The sequence below is a fragment of the Lissotriton vulgaris genome, chromosome 5 (assembly GCF_964263255.1).
Source record: "Lissotriton vulgaris chromosome 5, aLisVul1.2, whole genome shotgun sequence".
In the NCBI taxonomy this organism is placed as follows: domain Eukaryota; kingdom Metazoa; phylum Chordata; class Amphibia; order Caudata; family Salamandridae; genus Lissotriton; species Lissotriton vulgaris.
Genome location: NC_141693.1, coordinates 1,488,848,456 through 1,488,869,623, shown reverse-complemented (window position 1 = coordinate 1,488,869,623; position 21,168 = coordinate 1,488,848,456). Strand labels below are relative to the sequence as shown.

At 49.5% G+C, this 21,168-nt stretch overlaps 1 protein-coding gene across 1 annotated transcript in view; it reads right to left on the bottom strand.

The window, feature by feature from the left end:
• The window catches only part of REN (renin), a 92,283-nt gene that overhangs the window by 40,380 nt on the left and 30,735 nt on the right, over positions 1–21,168 (bottom strand). The window contains exon 5 of the mRNA XM_086923473.1: positions 20,509–20,705. Coding sequence (XP_086779599.1) covers positions 20,509–20,705 — 197 coding nt within the window. The remainder of the gene's footprint in view (positions 1–20,508; positions 20,706–21,168) is intronic.

Here is a 21,168-nt window from a genome sequence, read left to right as displayed (position 1 = left end):
GTCATGGAGGGCAGGAGAAACATTGAACGATTAACGGCAGAGATGGTCTCCTGACTCTACCCAACCCCTTTGTGAATGAATGCAAACCTGTAGCCCGAGGACTATTACCCCACATGGTTTGCCTGCATCCATTGGGAACGTGGATGTTGAAGGTCCCTTGCACCACGTTTTTCATGTTGTGGCTGCTGCACATGTTCCAGGTGGCTCATGCTGCAAGGAACTTGGGCAGGTCCTTGTGCAAGTGGGTCGGTGGCAATCCCGGCATGGAGCAGTTGACAACGCATATCCCTACGCTGCCTCCCTCTGCAACCTGGTGGCGCTTTGGGACTCACTCCTGATAATCCCACACGCCACCCTAAGAAGCACCATGGGATGAGGGGGACCCTTCAACTAATGCCCAGACAAAAAACACATGTGTTTACAACCCCACCACCCACTGCCACTAAATCCGAAGGTGGTGATGATATCTCTTCACCGAAGACCTACATTCCAGATGCTTCAGAGAGACTGTGAGCCATTCAAGCCTCCCAAATGGCGCTGGAGACCAAGACTGGTAAATCTGATTAGATGTTCCCCTCTTGCAACAGGACCTATGCAAATTTGTAGTTCAGGTGACAGGTGTGGAAGGGAGGATCTCTGACTTGGAAGCCTCCGTCATGACCCTCAAGATGGAGGTGGCCTGCCTGATGACAGCATACCACATCTTGGAGGACTGTACAGATGATACCAAAAACCAGGCCAGGTGGAACAACTTGGGATTCATTGGGTTTTCTGAAGAGTTCAAAGGGGCGTTTCTGAAGAACTTCTTGAACCTATGGATTTTGTCCTAGATCCCGGACGGATGCCTATCATCCTTCTTTGTTATCGAGAGTCGAGACAGCCCACAGATCACTGACAGCAAAACCACCCCAGGGTGCCCCTCCTCATCCGCTGATCACTAAAATCCTACATATAGAGGCAGAGACAACATTCTTCTTCCTGCGAGGGAGACGGAGGTGGTGTGCTTCCAATCCACTAAGACCCTTGTCTTCCCTGACAGCACTTAACTTGTTGAACAACAACAGAACATTTTGGAGGCTGTTAAGCAAAAACTGTGAGAATTGCATATTACATATATGCTCTTTTTAGCAGCAAGGCTTAGATTAATTTATGCCTCCAAATTTCGCTTCTTTGATACTCCCAAGGTGGCTAGGGATTTGACCCCTGCATGATAACACTCACTCCCCTTCGGTCCTGACACCTTCGGGCGGCCATGTCCCAGAGTCCGCAACAAACATAAATATGTAGGAGGAGAACCCACACAGATGTCTCTTCGGCATCCTCTGCCATGGGGATGCATGGCCCTGAATATAGACGCCGGTGATGGGCCGCCGATGCCACCTGCCTCTCACGGTAGGAAGCCCTCCACACAACTGTCCTTCTACTTTGTGGACCACGACTGAGCATCCAACTGATTGAACCACATGGAAGACCCATTCAATGATGAAACTTGTTTCACCAGCAGCCCGTTATCCTACCTAAGGACCCAGTCTCCGGAGGGTTGACCTGGATGGATGACCCCAGTTATAGTACTCACTTGTAGGTTCTGGTCTTGTTGGGGCAACATATGTTTCCTGGGTGGAAGTGTGGGGTGGAGGGATTTGAAGGTACTGTTCAAGGAGGATTTTGGCCCTGTAGGTCGCAGTGCATTGACAGTGCAAGCATTGGTCCGAAAAATTTGTATGCAGTTGCAGAGGGTTGCTTTCCAGCTGACGCCTACATTGGCGTTTCCCTGGGAGACCCGGTTCCTGGGCTTTGCCCTCCACACATCTAACAACCCACACCAGGGTGGTGCTTAAAATTACGGCATGAAATGTTAATGGCCTTAATGACCGCATTAAATGTGATGCAGTGCTGGGATTAGCAAAACGCCAGTCACTGGATATCCTCCTATTATAGGAAACACATCTTTTGGGCACTCAATGACCCTTCCTGTCTCTATATGGCTATGAAAGAATATACCACACTGGTTACTCTAAGGGCTTCCTGGAGGGTGGCTATCCTCATCCATAAACGTGTACCTATGTTTGTCTGCCGTAGCGCGTCCAACATGCAGGTTATATGTAGTGGTGGAGGGCATGATTGCAGGCTGGATGTACAACCTGTTTTGTGTGTATGTCCCTCCCCAGCTGCATGGGAACACCCTTGATGTAGTTAAAGCCGCTTTACTGAAACTCCCACACAGCATTACAGTGGTACACCTCAACGGAAGACAAGCTAAAACAATGTCAAGTGGAGGAACTAGAGCCTATATTACACATGTGGAAGATCAATCAGGTGAGGAACAAACTGAATTCCAACAGGTGGGGATTGACAGAGCATCTTGATGAGGAAAGATCTTGCTGGATTGAATCCCAAAGCACACAGTAGGTTGGAGAGAGTGATCCCATATGTTGAGGATATGCTGTGGATCTGGCCTGTGGGAAGGTTGCAAAAGCCTGAGCAATCGCATCCATGTTTGTGGAATACTATTGCTTCCTCTCTGCAAAGTTGGTGAGGACCCCATGAGAGTTTACTGCGCCATTGATAGCGGACCTACCACTATCTACTATACCGCTCCCTAAAATAGCCGCCTTAGAACAACTGATTACTCTGAAAGAGATAAATGAGGTTCTTAACAATATAAAATCCGGCAAAACGCCAGACACTGATGGGTACCCAATGCAATACTATCCGAAACTCTTCAGGTCCCTCCTCCCCAACTGCTAGCTCTACACAATGAGGCCATAGTGAAGAGCCACTTTCCCAGACGAGCTAAACATAGCGACCACAGTGGTCCTACACAACGACGGGCGCCCCCCAGAGGAATGGGCGTCCTATCGCCCAATCTCACTTCTCAACTGAGAACACAAATTTTATGCCAAAGTTCTAGCTAACAGACTTCTCAAAGTCATACACTACCTGATTCACTTGGAGCAATGTCCTTTAGGAATCAACATGGTACACAGCACTGCATCTGCAGGGAACAGACAGTAGTGGCTATCAACAGCAGCTCCAGCGTCCCAACACCTTTCTCCTCATTGGTTTTAAAAAGGGGTTTGACTCCCTTGACTGGGAATTTCTGTGGGACACCCTGTGACGATTTGGTTTTGGGTCTCGCTTTGCGTCGTAGGTGCGGACACTAAAGGTTGACCTAACTGCACAAGTACTGGTTAATTGGGTACTTTCACAGGCGGTTCTAATACAGCGGGCACCAGACAGAGGTGTCCCGTCTCCACTTCTCCTTGCGACCCCTGATTACTCCCAGGTGACATCCATGCCCCCACCCCTGATTTTCAGGGGCTTGTCTTACACCCCAGAATGAATTCCGTTTGGTTAACAAAAGGCATCGGTTACCAGCAGGATGATAGCAAGGGGAACCAAAAACAGCCCCTGCAAAGATTCTTGAACCAGCCTTGCTCTCTTCATCTCCTCGTGCAATCTCTGAATCTCTCTCTTTCCAACTATCCATTCCCTTTCTCTCCTCTCTTCTTCCTCTCTGATCAGTTTCTGTCCCCTGCCCCTTCCCCTGTCTCTCAGCCTCCCTCTGCCTTCTGCAATTAACTTCGGGTGCTGCCGAAAGCGACAAAGGTAACAGGAGTTGCCTTCTGCGCTGAAACCAGCATCCAGCCCACATGAGAAATGCCAGCTGGAATAAAAGGTCTGTCCAGCCCTGGTTACAGCATCAAGGAACAAGTGCCTAACAGAAAAAGACAGAATAATCTTCGATAGTTGCCTTGTTGACACAAGAATCAATGTCTTGACATACTGTCCGCGACATGTTCCTCAAAGTGATGACTTAGGTGGTAGAACGAGCTGCAAGTGTGCCCAGGAATATTCATGCGTTGCACCAGTACCATGGAGGGAAGCGGTGGGAGTTAGAAGGGAACATGTTAGAGCCAGTACCAGCTATAAGCACAAAGGAAGCAGGGAGTCCAAGCAGAACAAGTTACCGCACGGAGCCCAGGGGCACAGGGTGGTGTGTTAGTGAGGTGACAGCTTGGCTTAGTTTGTTAGATCTTCTTACTTCGAGCTTCTGAAAAGAGAGAAAAATCAAATACAAGAATCACCACCTCCATCCTGTCTGAAGCTCTTCTGTTATTCCAGTCCTGGGGTTCACGCACAGAGCTGCTAAAACACACACACCCTGTCTGCATTTCAGTACTGCCTTTCACCCTCCCCCCTCCCCATACACCTCACTCCAGACCTGTACCACCTCCTGCTTTTGCAATGCTGCCTTACAAATGAACCCTTAAAAGCTCGAGCCTGGCTCGAGCCAGATGCCCGGCTCTGGCTCAAGGTCCTCATAGACCCTGGAGCCCCACACGATCCGATACCAGCTGAGTGAGAAAAAACAAGGACACATTGCCTATTGGCACCTCTTAATAATAGACAATGCGCCCATGTTGGTGGTTTTTAAAGTTGTAACAGCTTGCTGGTTTTCACAAGCAGTGAAAAGTAGCAATTTGTTACAACTTTAAAAACACCAACACAAACACAATGCCTTTAAGCACCTCGCTCTAAAAGACAGTGCGCCCTTGTTGATATTTTTCAAAATTGTAACAGAATGCGGCAGGAGCATGTGGCGTTATGGCCAGAACTGTCCATTTTGGGCCTGAGGAACCAGGTTTGAGTCTCGGTGTTGGTCAACATCCCGTGATTCTGGGCAAATCACTTAATCAAGGAGATTTAAAAAAATAAATCCGTCATGTGTAATGCTAGTGGTGCTCATGTAAAGTGCCCCTATATCGTCCAGTCGTTTTGGCGTTATATACAGGGCCGGACTGGGAACAGAAACCGGCCCGGGCAAAGTGCTCGCCCGCCCCACCCCCTCCCCACTCGTGGGGGGGTGGAGGTGCCGCCGAGCGCTTTGCTAGGGCCGGTTTTTGGCCGATTTTGTTGCAGGGCCGATTTTGCGCCCTTGAGCCGCACCAGGGGATTGCCCGGTGCCCGCTATGGCCAGTCCGGGCCTGGTTATATAAATTGCAAAAAAGAAAGAAAAAAATAAATTTCGGTTTTCACAGGCTACGAAAGGCAGCATTGGGCTAAAACTCCAAAACACACATGCAATTCCATTTAGCATGTCTATCTAAAAGATAGTGCAGTAATTTTGATGTTTTTAGGGCGAGTCTGGGCAGTGCATGTACTGCTCTGCTAAGCATGCTGTAATCTAGACTGTGGCTTGAAGCACCTCCCATCTGTTCCATTTGTTCCTTTTTGAGCCTTTCATAAATGCATGCTATTGTTTGATCAGCATGCTTAATTAGTCCCACCTTTTGGTGTACCAGACCTTCCCATCAGACTACCCCTGCTACATGTGGTCTTACACTTTTTCTAATTTAGCTTCCTTCTGTGCACTATTATTTCTTTGGGGTCTGCCTCAGGCTTGTGTGTTGGTGCCCATTTCACTGAGCTGTGCTTTTCTCACTTAATCGCCCCCTGCCGCTCCCCATGCACCCCCCATAACCCTAGCATCCTTTGAAAGTCACCCCGGTGTGCCATCCCCACCTGTTGCTGCTTGTGTTTTTTATTGTAGCGTGCCATGCAACTCTATAACTTTAACAATGGAGGCCACGCGTTTCCTTTTCTTCTCCGCGGCTCGCCGTATGTAACTTGTAAAACAGTACGTGTTTATTTTTGCAGCACACTATGACGTGCTATAAATTTAACAATGGTGGCCGTGCGCCTTTCTTTTCTTCTGTGCAGGTCGCCGTTTTCAACTTGTGAAACATTATCTGTTTATTTTTGCAGCGCGCCATGCATCACTTCAACTTTAAAAATGACTGTTTACTACTTTTTATCATTGCAATTAGTTTTTTCGTGGGCACCTCAAGGATAAGGGAGTCATGGCTACACTTCCCAGCTATGTTACAAGGTGAGATGGTGTTCGTCCATCCCAGAACCAAGCCTCATTTCCAATCAAATGAACCAGCATGGGCCGGCTGGTATTTAGCAATCTCTCAGCGTCCATTTCCATTCTCAAATATCTACAGATGGACTCATGAATGGCCCGCATTAGGACTTACAGGTGTAGGGTACGTTGAATGTTCATGCAAGATCACCCTACCGTACACCTGATCTGTAATGTCCCGGCACTCACACATTCACCGTAGTTGGTAGCATGCTTTCACTGTGATTCTCGTGAACACTCAACCAACGAAGCTCATTTAAATTCAGTGCATGAGCTCTTCTACTGGAATGTTTTTGAAATCCGAGGTCAAGCTCATCCATCTTTTAAACCACTACAATGCCTCATTATCTCGGGCATCTTTTTAGACATGGCATATGTTTTCCAAATTAAGTCGTCTTTAAATATAATTGGGATAGAAATGCATGCAGTCACACCGGGTTAAAAGAATGCGCACTACTAGTGCATCCGTCCCATACATACTATAGCAGCTATATGGCCACTTCCATCACAGTGTGTTACCTTCCAGTGGTGGCTGGCAGGGAACGGGGGTAGCGGGGTGAAAAAAATAAACTATAAAAGAAAACACTTACCTCTTCGGCTGCCTGCGTCTCTCCTCTGCTTCCCTTCCGACAAGTCCTGGAACGGAAGAAGGAAGCACACAGGTTCCCCTAAGCCAATCACAATGCAGCAATGCAGCGTTATGATTGGTCTGAGCTCCGTGGTTCTGCACTCAGAAAAGGGACTATGAGCCTGTGCATGCTCCTCACAAGGTTGTGCATTACAGCCTGGTGGGGAACATGTACAGTGCGCATGACTCTTTGGCCGGCTCAAGACGGCCAGCCAAACTGTCATGCACACTTAAAGTGTGCCCACCACTCCTCCCCCTGTTACCCCAGCCCCGCTCCAACCCAGCCCCGTAGCTAAGAAAAAGAAAATTATAATAACCGTGTTATTATCATTTGATTTTCCCTTTTTTCACTGCTCTGAGAGCAGTGCGGCGACGCTCCTCCTCCTTAGCGGAGGAGCTGTCCCTGTTACCTTCATGACCTTGGTTTATTCCATTTCGAATAGCTTTTATCCTGGTTGAGTTTAGACACATGCTAGAACCTTAGTAACTGAACAACCTACACTATCCGGTAGGCTCTATATTCAATGGGTGCAGGTGCATGCAAATTAGCACAGGTAACGCTGGGTCTGAGGTACCTCAAACTAATCCATGTACTTCCAGCAGGAGTAGAACCCGACATTAAATAATCGGATCCCAGTTTTTACCTATAATTACACCCTGGATTTCATACAGGTATGTTCTAAACATTGCCATTATCAACGCCAAAAGCTCTAACTTTTACAAATGCGAGACCGATTGCATTGCAAATGCTATTTTAATGTAACAGAATGTTGGTTTTCACAGGCTGTGAACAGCAGCATTACACACTCGCTCTCCCATGCCCTTAACGCCAGACCAATAGCACCCTCTGCTGTTGCATTGTAGTCTTACACTCTCAGTCTCTCGAATGGTGTACACTCCTCTGCTGTTGCATTGTCCTACTCACTAGAGGTGGGCAAACCGAAGAATTAATGGGACGAGGCAAGTCAGGGGTCCGGCTTGGCTCAAAGTGCCCAAGTAGAAGCCAAGCCCAGAAAAAAAATTCTGCATGGGAACCATGAAAATGTAATCACAGGTTCCTGCCCTGCAAAAAATGAAGAATGAGCAGGCCAGTCTTGTTATAAAGTAATTACCACAGCCCTTCCCCTCCAACTCTCCCTCTGGGGCATTGGTCTGGAGGGGGTGCGTGAGCCAGTAAATTGTCTGCCGCTGTGCTTAATTTGAGCAAGTGGTCTCCAGTGTTCAGCACAGACACTTAATCATTAGCACCGGCGCTTTTCAAGAGCACCATTCATTTACCGGGAGATTAAGTGCTTTGCCCAGAATTATAGGATGTTGAGCCAATGGCGAGACTCAAACCTGGTTCGCCAGCTCTGAAGTCGACAGCTTTGGCCATTATGCCACATACTCTATCCACTTTCATGGTTTTGTTTTAGACGGCGCTAACAGGAGAAATAGGCTGGCAGAAGCTGCCTCCTGAGAAGAGCCCCGGCACTTCTTTTTTTAAAAATGAACCACTGGTCTGCGTGTTGCTGGGCTGATGTGCTAGAAGGCAGTGGTGCAAGCTGATTGAAATGTAATTAACACAGCCCTACTTCTGGGGCGTTGGGCTGGGGGTCCATGATGATGTGGCTGTGAAACCCAACATTCTGTTACAACTTTAACTGGGGGTGGGGGGGGGGCCACGCAACGCACCCATGTTGGTGCCGGAACCACTCCATCATCAGCCGCGGTTGCGCTGTGCTCATGACGGAGCGGTTCCATCACGGCCCGCTCAATAAAACGCTCAGCGCAGGCGCGGAATCCGCGCAGGCGTGCCGAGCGGGCTGTGACGGAACCGCTCCGTCATCAGCACAGCGCGACCGCGGTTGATGACGGAGTCGTTCCGTCACCAGCAGGGGAGGGGTTAAAAAACACAAACATGGGTGCACTGTCTTTTAAATAGACATGCTAAAAGGCAGTATGTTTGTGTTGATGTTTTTAGAGATTTTTCCCAATGCTGCTTTTCACAGCCTGTGAAAACCAACATTTCTTTTGTGCAGTTTTATATAGTGCGAACTCGACCCAAAGGTATTGGAGCACTTCACATGAGCACCAGTTATGTTCCACAAGAACACATTCATTTTTGGTAGGCACGGGGAGATTAAGTGATTTGCCCAGAATCACCGGATGTTGAGCGAAGTGTAGAATTGAACCTGGTTCCTCTGGCCGAAAGTCGCCAGCTCTGGCCGTAACGCCACATCCTCCTGCCGCAGTGCGTTTGTGTTGGTGTTTTTAGAGTTGTAACACAATCCGGCCCGTTTCTAGCGGGTGGGTCGGGTGGGCCAGGCCCACCCAAACATGAGCCTGGCCCACCCAAACAGGAGCTTTGGCCCTTGCAGTGAGGGCTTGAAGGCAGGCGTGCAACGCACAGGTTGTGTGTGTCAGCCCGGGCGAGACAGCTTCCCGGGCTTACGCACACAGAGACAGTTTTAGAGATTATCGCAGCCGCACCCAAGTACTTAACAGGTCTTTAAAGACCATGTACATGTTAACATGGCTTTGTTTATTTTTTCACCCCTTCATCTCAGCATGGCGAAACGACAAATCCCTTCTTTGACAATGTTGATAAGCAGCGCAGGAGAAAAGAAGTTTGTTTATTCCTAATCACCTTTCCTGACCCCATCAGCGACTTATCACATCAGGCTGTGACACAAAGTTTGACTAATGGAGTAGGTAAGAGAATGTGTTATTATTTGTTTTTCTTTTTGAAATCTGCACAGGTCTAGCAGGGCACATACTTTCGGTGCGCTTCATTTAAACAGTTTTTATCATTATCATGGCCGATGCAGGACAACAATAAGACGATACAAAATGCCCAGTTAACGCTGGTGATTAATGATCCTGCTCGAGAGCAATCATTTGTCTGCTAGTAGTTTTTAAATGCAGATAAACTGTATTTTATGTGCAAAGTTCAGTGGGTTCTGCCTTTGTCACAGAGATCCTTGTGTTGCTTGCAGTTCAGAAGTTACAATCCTAACATAGGACTGTGACCAATGAACTGTCACCAGAGAGCTGCATACAAACATGAATGGTATAGTTAGAACTTCACATGTTTTGTTTTGTGTAAGTTTGAGCAGATATACATTTTTATCAGTAAAGATGACCCCATGGAATACTCTTTAAATCCTAAGGATGTGTTTCTCCAGACCAAACCCTCTTAAAATATCCCGCCCACCAGTATGGATGACATGTGATTCCTACACCTTGGAATCCTATTGGCTTATGTGACATTCCCTGTAGACTCATTTACATACTGTATGATTCATTGTCTCTGTATAATGTGTGCATGGTGTAAAGTACTGACACACAATACACTGATATAAGTAGCAATATACAACAAATGAAATGCATATGAGAGACGGGCTACATAAAGATGAGGGGCGATGGTGGAGGGTGGCAGTGAGGGAATCCGAGGCGGAGGTAGTGGGATGGGCTATGGAGCGATGAGGGGCGCTGTTGGAGGGTGGCAGTGAGGGAATCCAAGGAAGAAGTCATGGGTGGAGGGAGGAGCTAGGGAGAGATGAGGGGCACTGATGGAGGGTGGTAGCGAGGGAAATCCAAGGAAGAGGTCATGGGGTGGAGGGAGGAGCTAGGGAGAGATGAGGGGCACTGATGGAGGGTGGTAGTGAGGGAGTCTGAGGAGGAGGTCATGAGGGGGAGGGGCTACAGAGAGGTGAGGGACACTGGTGGAAGGTGGCAGTGAGGGAATCCAATGTGGAGGTCAATAGGGGGGGCTGTGGAGAGATGAGGGGCACTGGTGGAGGGTGGTAGTGAGGGAGTCTGAGGAGGAGGTCATAAGGGGGAGGGGCTACAGAGAGATGAGGGGCACTGGTGGAGGGTAGTAGTGAGGGAATCCGAGGAGGAGGTCATAAGGTGGAGGGGCTATGGGGAGATGAGGGGCACTTGTGGCGTGTGACAGTGAGGGAATCCGAGGAAGAGGTCAATAGGGGGGCCATAGAGGGATGAGGGGCACTGATGGAAGGTGGTAGTAAAGGTATTTACGGAGAAAGAGGTTATTGGTGCTGCGCCTAAAAAGACTTTTGCATCAGCGCTGAAGCCGGCCCTGTCATAGCCTTTCTGTTTTTGTTTATTTAATTAGCAGTCGGGCAATAAGGGCTACTGTGGAACATACTTTAAAGTTTGTGTTCATCATATTTACTGCTATATTCAATGTTTTAAGTATGAAGGTGATGTTACTAATGTTTTTACCTGGAAAAATGAAAGTGGAGCCAAATGGTGCCTGATATGGGGCTGGGGCCCAAGGTCATCTGTGAGATAAGATGCACTGGAGAGGAATAGTGGCTAATCAAGCCTGTAAGGGAGTGCATTGCAGAGTCCGTGGTCAGATGGAGGTAGTAATGAAGAGGAATTCTCCCTGAAGGCTCGCACAGAGGGAGCCGGAGGAGGGTCACTTGCCTGAAACTCCCACCTCAGAAACCTCCTCTTCCCATCAAAGGAACATTACGTGGAAAAACACTTTTTGAGAGTGATAACATTAAAAAGAGATTTGGAAAAGAGTGACTTTTACTCGGCGTGGTAAGACTAAGGAGAGATAAAGGAGGGCCCTGAAGCAGGCCTGCCTAGACATATATGCGACAAATCAAGCCTGCAGTGGCCCACCCAAATGCACCCTTGGCCCACCCAAATAAAAATTCTTGGAGCCGGGCGTGAACACAATGCTGTTTTTTGCTGCTTGTGAAAACCAACAAACAGTTACAATTTAAAAAACAACCTTTCAGGTGCGTTGTCTTTTGGGAAAGATGCCTAGACAATGCGTCAGTGTTTGTGTTTCTTGTTTCAGGGGGGGGGCTGAGCTCGGATCATGCTAGGCTCGATGGTCTGTGAGCTGGAGTCGGGCATGTGGCTTGAACCAGGCAGGAGCTTTTAAGGGCTCACCCACCTATATTGCACACTCGACCTCCTTAGTGCACTTGAATGCTGATCTGCAGCATCTAGGCTGTTCAAATGAAGAAAGACGTCACAATTCTATCCTATTAGAACCCAAGATCTCATACAGATTACGGGTGACACACCAGAGAGGAGGGGTAGGATTTGGAGAGAGTGGGCGGATGGGATCCCAGGCAGATTCCCACTCACTCATGTACACGGAAAGTCCTCGATTCACTTTGGTTGGTGCCAAGATGGATGCGAGCTCAGCAGTGGCGTAGCCAGTGTGTCATGGTCCTTAGTGCGAGGAAACGAGGCCCCTGGCTGCTGTTTGAGCAACAATAATCATGGTTCAGAAGGCCCCTCAGGCCTCTGTGCCCCAGTGCCACAACATCTGCTGCACTAATGGAAGCCACGCCCTGAAACTCAGACATACATTCCTACCAGGGATGGTGACACACAAGAGGACACGGTTAGATGTATGATCACTGCTCACTGCTCCTGGGATCTGAATGTTGCAAATTTTAATCCAGGCATAGCCAAGTCGATCTTCCAGAGCCAGCTGAGTGCCATTAAACTATGAAATAGTATTATCCCGAGTTACGAGGGTGGCAAGACAGCTTTCTCAGGCACATGAGTCTCTTTGGAGGCTTGCACTCTCATGAACTAATGAGTGGCATAATCTGATCTGTGATCTTTTGGAAAATCCTGAAACTGAATGCAAGGACCCTCTGTGTGCATGTTTGTGTGTGTGCGGACTGAAGAGGACACCTGTCTCTCAAAGGGGACACCAGAAACCCTTATGCAGAAAGCTCCTCTCTGAAGTAACACTGAGAGCAACGCTGGCATATGGACATGGCCAATTTCCACAAAAAAAGGATTCTTGTATAATGGAACCTTGTACAGAATCTGATGTCCTTTGGACCAGCCTGGATTGAACAGAGACAGTAGCCTCTGCAATGCCAGCCCTTTGTAACCCAAACCCAATGAGTGGAAAACGACATCTAAGATAGTCGTGTCCCATACAATTATTGGTGCTGCAGAACAACACGCCCCCTAGCAAGGGAGGAAAAAAGAAAAGTCAGAAGGCTAGTCCTCTGGTGGACAGCACCTGGCAGAGGAGCTCCCTTTCACTTCCCTAAGGCAGAGCTTTGGACCAGCAGGGCTAGCTTTAAACAACCCCAGTACCACCGGAAGCAGCTCCAGGTTATGGCATTCAAGAAGGATGCAGATATACTGTGAATCACCCTTACTCCCCGGTTGACGTCCCAACAGCCTTTGAGGCTCAGGCTAAGGAAATGAAAGGCTGGGAATGGGGCAGACTCTGCCCTCAGTAACGTGCCTCTGGGTGGTTATGTCACCGTCCCACATCCAGCACCACCAGTGCACCTCAGCCCTGACCTACGGAGCCCTGGGAGCTCAGGACTGAGACCCACACGCATGTTTGCCAGTAAACATCAATCTTGTCTGAACATACTGCTGCTGTTCTAGCATTGAACCGATCAGACAGATCTCCCACTGCAACTCACCCCTGACCTGAGTACTCTGGCTCTTCCAATGCTTACTTTCACAAACAGTGCTGCCCATGCTCCTCTCTTGCAGCAACCCTCTGGTATTGGGGTCCACCCAAAACGTTGACGTGCATTAGTGCATATTGGTGTTAGCATGTCATACACGCTTTAAGGGATCGAGATTGACTCACATGTTTGACTGAACTTATTGGGAGGGTTTATGGAGAGGACTAGATGCATACCAATACTTACTCCACCCCCTTACACCTACACTACCACATAAATTGCAACCCCACTTGTTACAGCACTCTGTACATCAACACACCTCCCCAAGAGCCTGTGTCCTGCAGCACTACCACTGTATGCCTACATTACTGACAAGCATCACCACTGACCCCTTGCTTCCACACCACCACCTGTGCACCTTCACTACCAGTGTGTTACACCTATGACACCACCAGCAATTTACACCTTACAGCACATTCACATCACCCACCTCAGACAACACTCATGCTTTAATCATACACATAATCTCTCATTACACAAGACAACCTCTTATTTCACCTTCTGTGTACCCCACCACCATAAACCTTCACCACAAGAAAGCTCAGTACTTGTAGCCCATCCCTTGCCTCTATAACACCACCCACATTTACACCACCATGGTTACCACATACAACAACCTATTTCTCCTATATCCTACACAACCACTTGTACGACTACTTGGATTTTCCACCTCACCCTACATCAAATCTTCCTAAATCATTTAAATCATGCACACTACGTATATACCAGCTCCATTAATAAGCCACAATCGACACCCTACAAAACCACCTACACTGATCAACACTACCTACTAGGAATATATTAGCCTATACTCTACACTGCAAGCAACACTTCCACCACTCTACAACTCTAAACCGCCGCCACGACATCCCCTCAGCTGGCACTCACAGACCCTCAGCCAAACGAACGAGTCCTCAACTACTGGCTCCTAAAGTCCCACCAGTGACCTTCAAAAACCTTCAATCAGCCCTCGAAAAGCCTTGCAGGTCCTCGGGGTCCTTTTGATAGTCATCTGCCACTCATTCCTAAAGTCAAAGAACAGATATACTAGTACTCAGCGGTACTCTACCAGATCTTAGAGCCCTTAGCTGGTAATCAGATGTGACCTACCAGCCCTCAGAGCCCCTCCACTGAAATCTTCAGAACTCTTCAAAACACCTTTACTGCCCTCAGTTCCTCTCTTTGACCCCTAAGAGCTGCTCATCCCACTCTGCAGACACAAGTGCCCTTTAGGGAACCTCCACTGCCTGAAGGGACCATTCCTGGCCTCGGGAGGCGTCCTGCAGCCTATCCTGTGCCGCTTAGCACACGGTATCCCCACGCATCAGCATTTGCGGTGCAGGCAGAGGATTAACTACATTGTAGCTCTTCTTCTGAGCAGAAAGCCTCTTTTCACTATCTGCACACTGGATGTACACAACTGTCTTCACACCATGTACACTTCATAAAATCTACACGGTAATACCATCAACACATTCAGCCACCACCTATAAAACTACCTATAGCAGAGGTTTCTACGCCACGTATGCCCCTACACCATATACACCTCTACCTCAGGCCACAGCCTGCAACCTACATCCAATACAAACTACTGCTCCCTACACCACCCACATCCTGCATCATCACTACGCCTGCTACTAGTGCTATACTTGTTTTGGGAGAGAGTGAAAGTTAGGCTGGTGCTCCTGCTGTATTGTCCCAGTTGGGTGTATGAGATACAGTTGAACTATCACTGTCTGTGTTGTACCTTTTTGTGTGTGTGTGACTAGCACTGCTCTTGTCAGTGCTGCTCCTTTTGGTTGCATGCTGCTGCCAGTGTTATGCTGCTTCTGGGTGTGAGGAAACAATGCATCCCAGCAGCCCTTGCTGTACCCCTTGTGTGTGAAGCCAAAATGCATTGCTGCTGAGCAGTAAGTATTCTTCATATGAGGGGCAGATGCAATGCTACATCCCATGCTGTAATCTGTGTGTGAAGGGAGGCTGCAATGGTGCTGCTGTGTTGTACCTATTCTTCTGTGGGGGTCTTATTCACTGCCACTGTACATGTTCTACCTGTTGTGTGTGTGAGGTCAGGCTGTATGGCTGGTACCTTCAAGGGAAAGATCCACTGCTGCTGCCGTGCTGTACTTGCTGCATGTGTGAGAGAGAGAAACCTGCTCGGCTGCAGCGCTAATGCAAATCTCTGTGAGGCTTACAAGCACTGCGGCTGCACACACTGTACCTGTGGTGAGTGTGAGGGAGAAACCTGCTCGGCTGCAGCGCTAATGCAAATCTCTGTGAGGCTTACAAGCACTGCGGCTGCACACACTGTACCTGTGGTGAGTGTGAGGGAGAAACCTGCTCGGCTGCAGCGCTAATGCAAATCTCTGTGAGGCTTACAAGCACTGCGGCTGCACACACTGTACCTGTGGTGAGTGTGAGGGAGAAACCTGCTCGGCTGCAGCGCTAATGCAAATCTCTGTGAGGCTTACAAGCACTGCGGCTGCACACGCTGTACCTGTTGTGAGTGTGAGGGAGAAACCTGCTCGGCTGCAGCGCTAATGCAAATCTCTGTGAGGCTTACAAGCACTGCGGCTGCACACACTGTACCTGTGGTGAGTGTGAGGGAGAAACCTGCTCGGCTGCAGCGCTAATGCAAATCTCTGTGAGGCTTACAAGCACTGCGGCTGCACACACTGTACCTGTGGTGAGTGTGAGGGAGAAGCCTGCACTGCTGCAGCGCTAATGCAAATCTCTGTGAGGGTTACAAGCACTGCTGCTGCACACACTGTACCTATAGTGTGTGTGGGGGAGATGCCTGCACTGCTGCCGTGCTAATGCAAATCTCTGTGTGAGGGTTACATGCACTGCTGCTGCACACGCTGTACCTGTTGTGAGTGTGAGGGAGAAGCCTGCACTGCTGCAGTGCTAATGCAAATCTCTGTGTGAGGGTTACAAGCACTGCTGCTGCACACACTGTACCTATAGTGTGTGTGGGGGAGATGCCTGCACTGCTGCCGTGCTAATGCAAATCTCTGTGTGAGGGTTACATGCACTGCTGCTGCACACGCTGTACCTGTTGTGAGTGTGAGGGAGATGCCTGCACTGCTGCTGTGCTAATGCAAATCTCTGTGTGAGGGTTACATGCACTGTTGCTGCACACACTGTACCTGTTGTGAGTGTGAGGGAGATCTCTGCACTGCCTCAGTATAAATGCAAATCTCTGTGTGAGGGTTACATGCACTGCTGCTGCACACACTGTCCCTGTTGTGAGTGTGAGGGAGATGCCTGCACTGTTGCCGTGCTAATGCAAATCTCTGTGAGGCTTACAAGCACTGCGGCTGCACACGCTGTACCTGTTGTGAGTGTGAGGGAGAAACCTGCTCGGCTGCAGCGCTAATGCAAATCTCTGTGAGGCTTACAAGCACTGCGGCTGCACACGCTGTACCTGTTGTGAGTGTGAGGGAGAAACCTGCTCGGCTGCAGCGCTAATGCAAATCTCTGTGAGGCTTACAAGCACTGCGGCTGCACACACTGTACCTGTGGTGAGTGTGAGGGAGAAGCCTGCACTGCTGCAGCGCTAATGCAAATCTCTGTGAGGGTTACAAGCACTGCTGCTGCACACACTGTACCTATAGTGTGTGTGGGGGAGATGCCTGCACTGCTGCCGTGCTAATGCAAATCTCTGTGTGAGGGTTACATGCACTGCTGCTGCACACGCTGTACCTGTTGTGAGTGTGAGGGAGAAGCCTGCACTGCTGCAGTGCTAATGCAAATCTCTGTGTGAGGGTTACAAGCAGTGCTGCTGCACACACTGTACCTGTGGTGAGTGTGAGGGAGAAACCTGCTCGGCTGCAGCGCTAATGCAAATCTCTGTGAGGCTTACAAGCACTGCGGCTGCACACACTGTACCTGTGGTGAGTGTGAGGGAGAAACCTGCTCGGCTGCAGCGCTAATGCAAATCTCTGTGAGGCTTACAAGCACTGCGGCTGCACACACTGTACCTGTGGTGAGTGTGAGGGAGAAACCTGCGCGGCTGCAGCGCTAATGCAAATCTCTGTGAGGCTTACAAGCACTGCGGCTGCACACACTGTACCTGTGGTGAGTGTGAGGGAGAAACCTGCTCGGCTGCAGCGCTAATGCAAATCTCTGTGAGGCTTACAAGCACTGCGGCTGCACACACTGTACCTGTGGTGAGTGTGAGGGAGAAACCTGCTCGGCTGCAGCGCTAATGCAAATCTCTGTGAGGCTTACAAGCACTGCGGCTGCACACGCTGTACCTGTTGTGAGTGTGAGGGAGAAACCTGCTCGGCTGCAGCGCTAATGCAAATCTCTGTGAGGCTTACAAGCACTGCGGCTGCACACACTGTACCTGTGGTGAGTGTGAGGGAGAAACCTGCTCGGCTGCAGCGCTAATGCAAATCTCTGTGAGGCTTACAAGCACTGCGGCTGCACACGCTGTACCTGTTGTGAGTGTGAGGGAGAAACCTGCTCGGCTGCAGCGCTAATGCAAATCTCTGTGAGGCTTACAAGCACTGCGGCTGCACACACTGTACCTGTGGTGAGTGTGAGGGAGAAGCCTGCACTGCTGCAGCGCTAATGCAAATCTCTGTGAGGGTTACAAGCACTGCTGCTGCACACACTGTACCTATAGTGTGTGTGGGGGAGATGCCTGCACTGCTGCCGTGCTAATGCAAATCTCTGTGTGAGGGTTACATGCACTGCTGCTGCACACGCTGTACCTGTTGTGAGTGTGAGGGAGAAGCCTGCACTGCTGCAGTGCTAATGCAAATCTCTGTGTGAGGGTTACAAGCACTGCTGCTGCACACACTGTACCTATAGTGTGTGTGGGGGAGATGCCTGCACTGCTGCCGTGCTAATGCAAATCTCTGTGTGAGGGTTACATGCACTGCTGCTGCACACGCTGTACCTGTTGTGAGTGTGAGGGAGATGCCTGCACTGCTGCTGTGCTAATGCAAATCTCTGTGTGAGGGTTACATGCACTGTTGCTGCACACACTGTACCTGTTGTGAGTGTGAGGGAGATCTCTGCACTGCCTCAGTATAAATGCAAATCTCTGTGTGAGGGTTACATGCACTGCTGCTGCACACACTGTCCCTGTTGTGAGTGTGAGGGAGATGCCTGCACTGTTGCCGTGCTAATGCAAATCTCTGTGAGGCTTACAAGCACTGCGGCTGCACACGCTGTACCTGTTGTGAGTGTGAGGGAGAAACCTGCTCGGCTGCAGCGCTAATGCAAATCTCTGTGAGGCTTACAAGCACTGCGGCTGCACACGCTGTACCTGTTGTGAGTGTGAGGGAGAAACCTGCTCGGCTGCAGCGCTAATGCAAATCTCTGTGAGGCTTACAAGCACTGCGGCTGCACGCACTGTACCTGTGGTGAGTGTGAGGGAGAAGCCTGCACTGCTGCAGCGCTAATGCAAATCTCTGTGAGGGTTACAAGCACTGCTGCTGCACACACTGTACCTATAGTGTGTGTGGGGGAGATGCCTGCACTGCTGCCGTGCTAATGCAAATCTCTGTGTGAGGGTTACATGCACTGCTGCTGCACACGCTGTACCTGTTGTGAGTGTGAGGGAGAAGCCTGCCCTGCTGCAGTGCTAATGCAAATCTCTGTGTGAGGGTTACAAGCAGTGCTGCTGCACACACTGTACCTATAGTGTGTGTGGGGGAGATGCCTGCACTGCTGCCGTGCTAATGCAAATCTCTGTGTGAGGGTTACATGCACTGCTGCTGCACACGCTGTACCTGTTGTGAGTGTGAGGGAGATGCCTGCACTGCTGCTGTGCTAATGCAAATCTCTGTGTGAGGGTTACATGCACTGTTGCTGCACACACTGTACCTGTTGTGAGTGTGAGGGAGATCTCTGCACTGCCTCAGTATAAATGCAAATCTCTTTGTGAGGGTTACATGCACTGCTGCTGCACACACTGTCCCTGTTGTGAGTGTGAGGGAGATGCCTGCACTGTTGCCGTGCTAATGCAAATCTCTGTGAGGGTTGCATGCACTGCTGCTGCACACGCTGTACCTGTGGTGTGTGGGAGAGATAGAAACCTGCTCGGGCAGTGGTAAAGCAAATCTCTGTGTGAGGGTTACATGCACTGCTGCTGCTCACGCTGTGCCGGTTGTGTGTGTGAAAGAGAAGCCTGCACTGCTGTTGCTGCAGTACTAGCACAAATCTCTGTGTGAGGGTTACATGCACTGCTGCTGCACACGCTGTACCTGTTGTGTGTCTGAGGGTGATCTCTGCACTGCATCAATATTAATGCAAATCTCTGTGTGAGGGTTACTGCATTGCTGCTGCACACGCTGTGCCAGTTGTGTGTGTGAGAGAGAAGCCTGCACTGCTGTTACTACAGTGCTACTGCAGATCTCTGTGTGAGGGTTACATGCACTGCCGCTGCTCACGCTGTGCCGGTTGTGTGTGCGAAAGAGAAGCCTGCACTGCTGTTGCTGAAGTGCTAGCACAAATCTCTGTGTGAAGGGTACATGCACTGCTGCTGCTCACGCTGTACCTGTTGTGTGTGTGAGAGAGACGTTTGCACTGCTGAAGTGCTAATTAAGATCTCTGTGTGATGTTTACATGCGCTGCTGTAGCCCAGGCAGTACTTGTTAGGTGTATAAGGGGAGCTTGCTCTGCTGCGGCTGTGCAATACCTATTCATGTGGGAGGGCTATATGCACCTGTACTGCCCATGCTGTACCTGTGCTGCTTGTGAGAGAAGCATGCACTGCTGCTGTGCACAGCTTCTAGCTATGATCTATATGTTGTGTGTTTATTAGTGAAGCAAGATACAATGCTTTCACTGTACAATGATCAAAAAATGTGTGTGTTAATAATTTAGTGAAGAGTCTGTTTTGGAGCACACAGGAACCTACACAAAGCTGAACTGGCGAAGGGCAATTCCTTTGTGAATGGTAACCCTCATTCATTTAGTCACTATTTTTACTTCCTTAACTTAACAATTGTAATGTTTCAAGGCTGTTATGTCCTAATTAGAGTGAAACAAGCTAAGGCCGGACTGGGAACCACAACCGGCCCTGGCAAAGTGCTCAGCCGCCCCCCCCTCTCCCCCTCTCCTGGTGTGGTGCCGCTGTGCTCTTTGCCGGGGCCGGTTTTCGGCGGATTTTGGAACAGGGTCGATTGCTGCAAAAACAGCCCTGTAACAAAAACAGCTCCCATGGGCCCAAAACCCGCCCCCACCCGTGCGGCGTACCGGGGGATTGCCCGGTGTCCGCTATGGCCAGTCCGGCCCCTGGAAACAACCGCTTCGAATGAGAATACATCAGCAACACAAAGCAGAATGGAACCCAGCGAATAGACGCACTATCTGAGCTGTCTTAGCCACTGTGTGTGTTAGACAGGAGTCCTATGTCCTGGCAGGGCAGGTAGTCAGCACAGAGCGGCCCTCTCAAGTTTCCGATCAGACACAGAGACAAGGAGTCCGTTCCTCCTGGCGGCACTTACCTGCTGTAGTAGACTGAGAAAACCTCCTCCTTCAGCACGTGCTCGGACAGGATGCGATCGAAGACCGGGGTGATGCCATCAATGGCCTGCCCGGGGTACCCCATGCCCAGCACCCCATCGAAGCGGGCAAAGATGAAGGGGAACGCTGGCAGCGCCGTCGCTTCAGCGAAGACCTGTATGACGGGAATCCCAGCCACCTGAGAACAGGGAAAAGGAACACGTGGTGTTATACTGTCTGTTCTGCAAAAGGCCCTTATACTCGTTATGTAAGTGACATGCCAGGAACCTGACAGGTGACTGACCTAGCCCCAGCCCGAGTCCTCGTAGTTTTTCAGCGGCTGTGGGTTGGCTGTCTCACTAGCTGGTTAAAGATGAGACTTAAATCCACAAATCTCCACCAACCAAGGGGGTCTCTGCAAGCATATTGAGCAGGACTGAGTGATCAATGGAATCACAGTCAAGGTCAGGAATAGTGAGGAGGACAGACCAAACAGGCAAAATAGGCACCGGCTTATGGGCCATGATCCTTTTAGGGGCCCCGCGACACCGGATTCAAATAATATTGATTTGATCTTGAAAGAAAATTACAATCAAACTTTCTTAAATTGTTTCCAAAAGATAGAAAAAAATGAATCAAAGAAACAGAAATATATATATTTT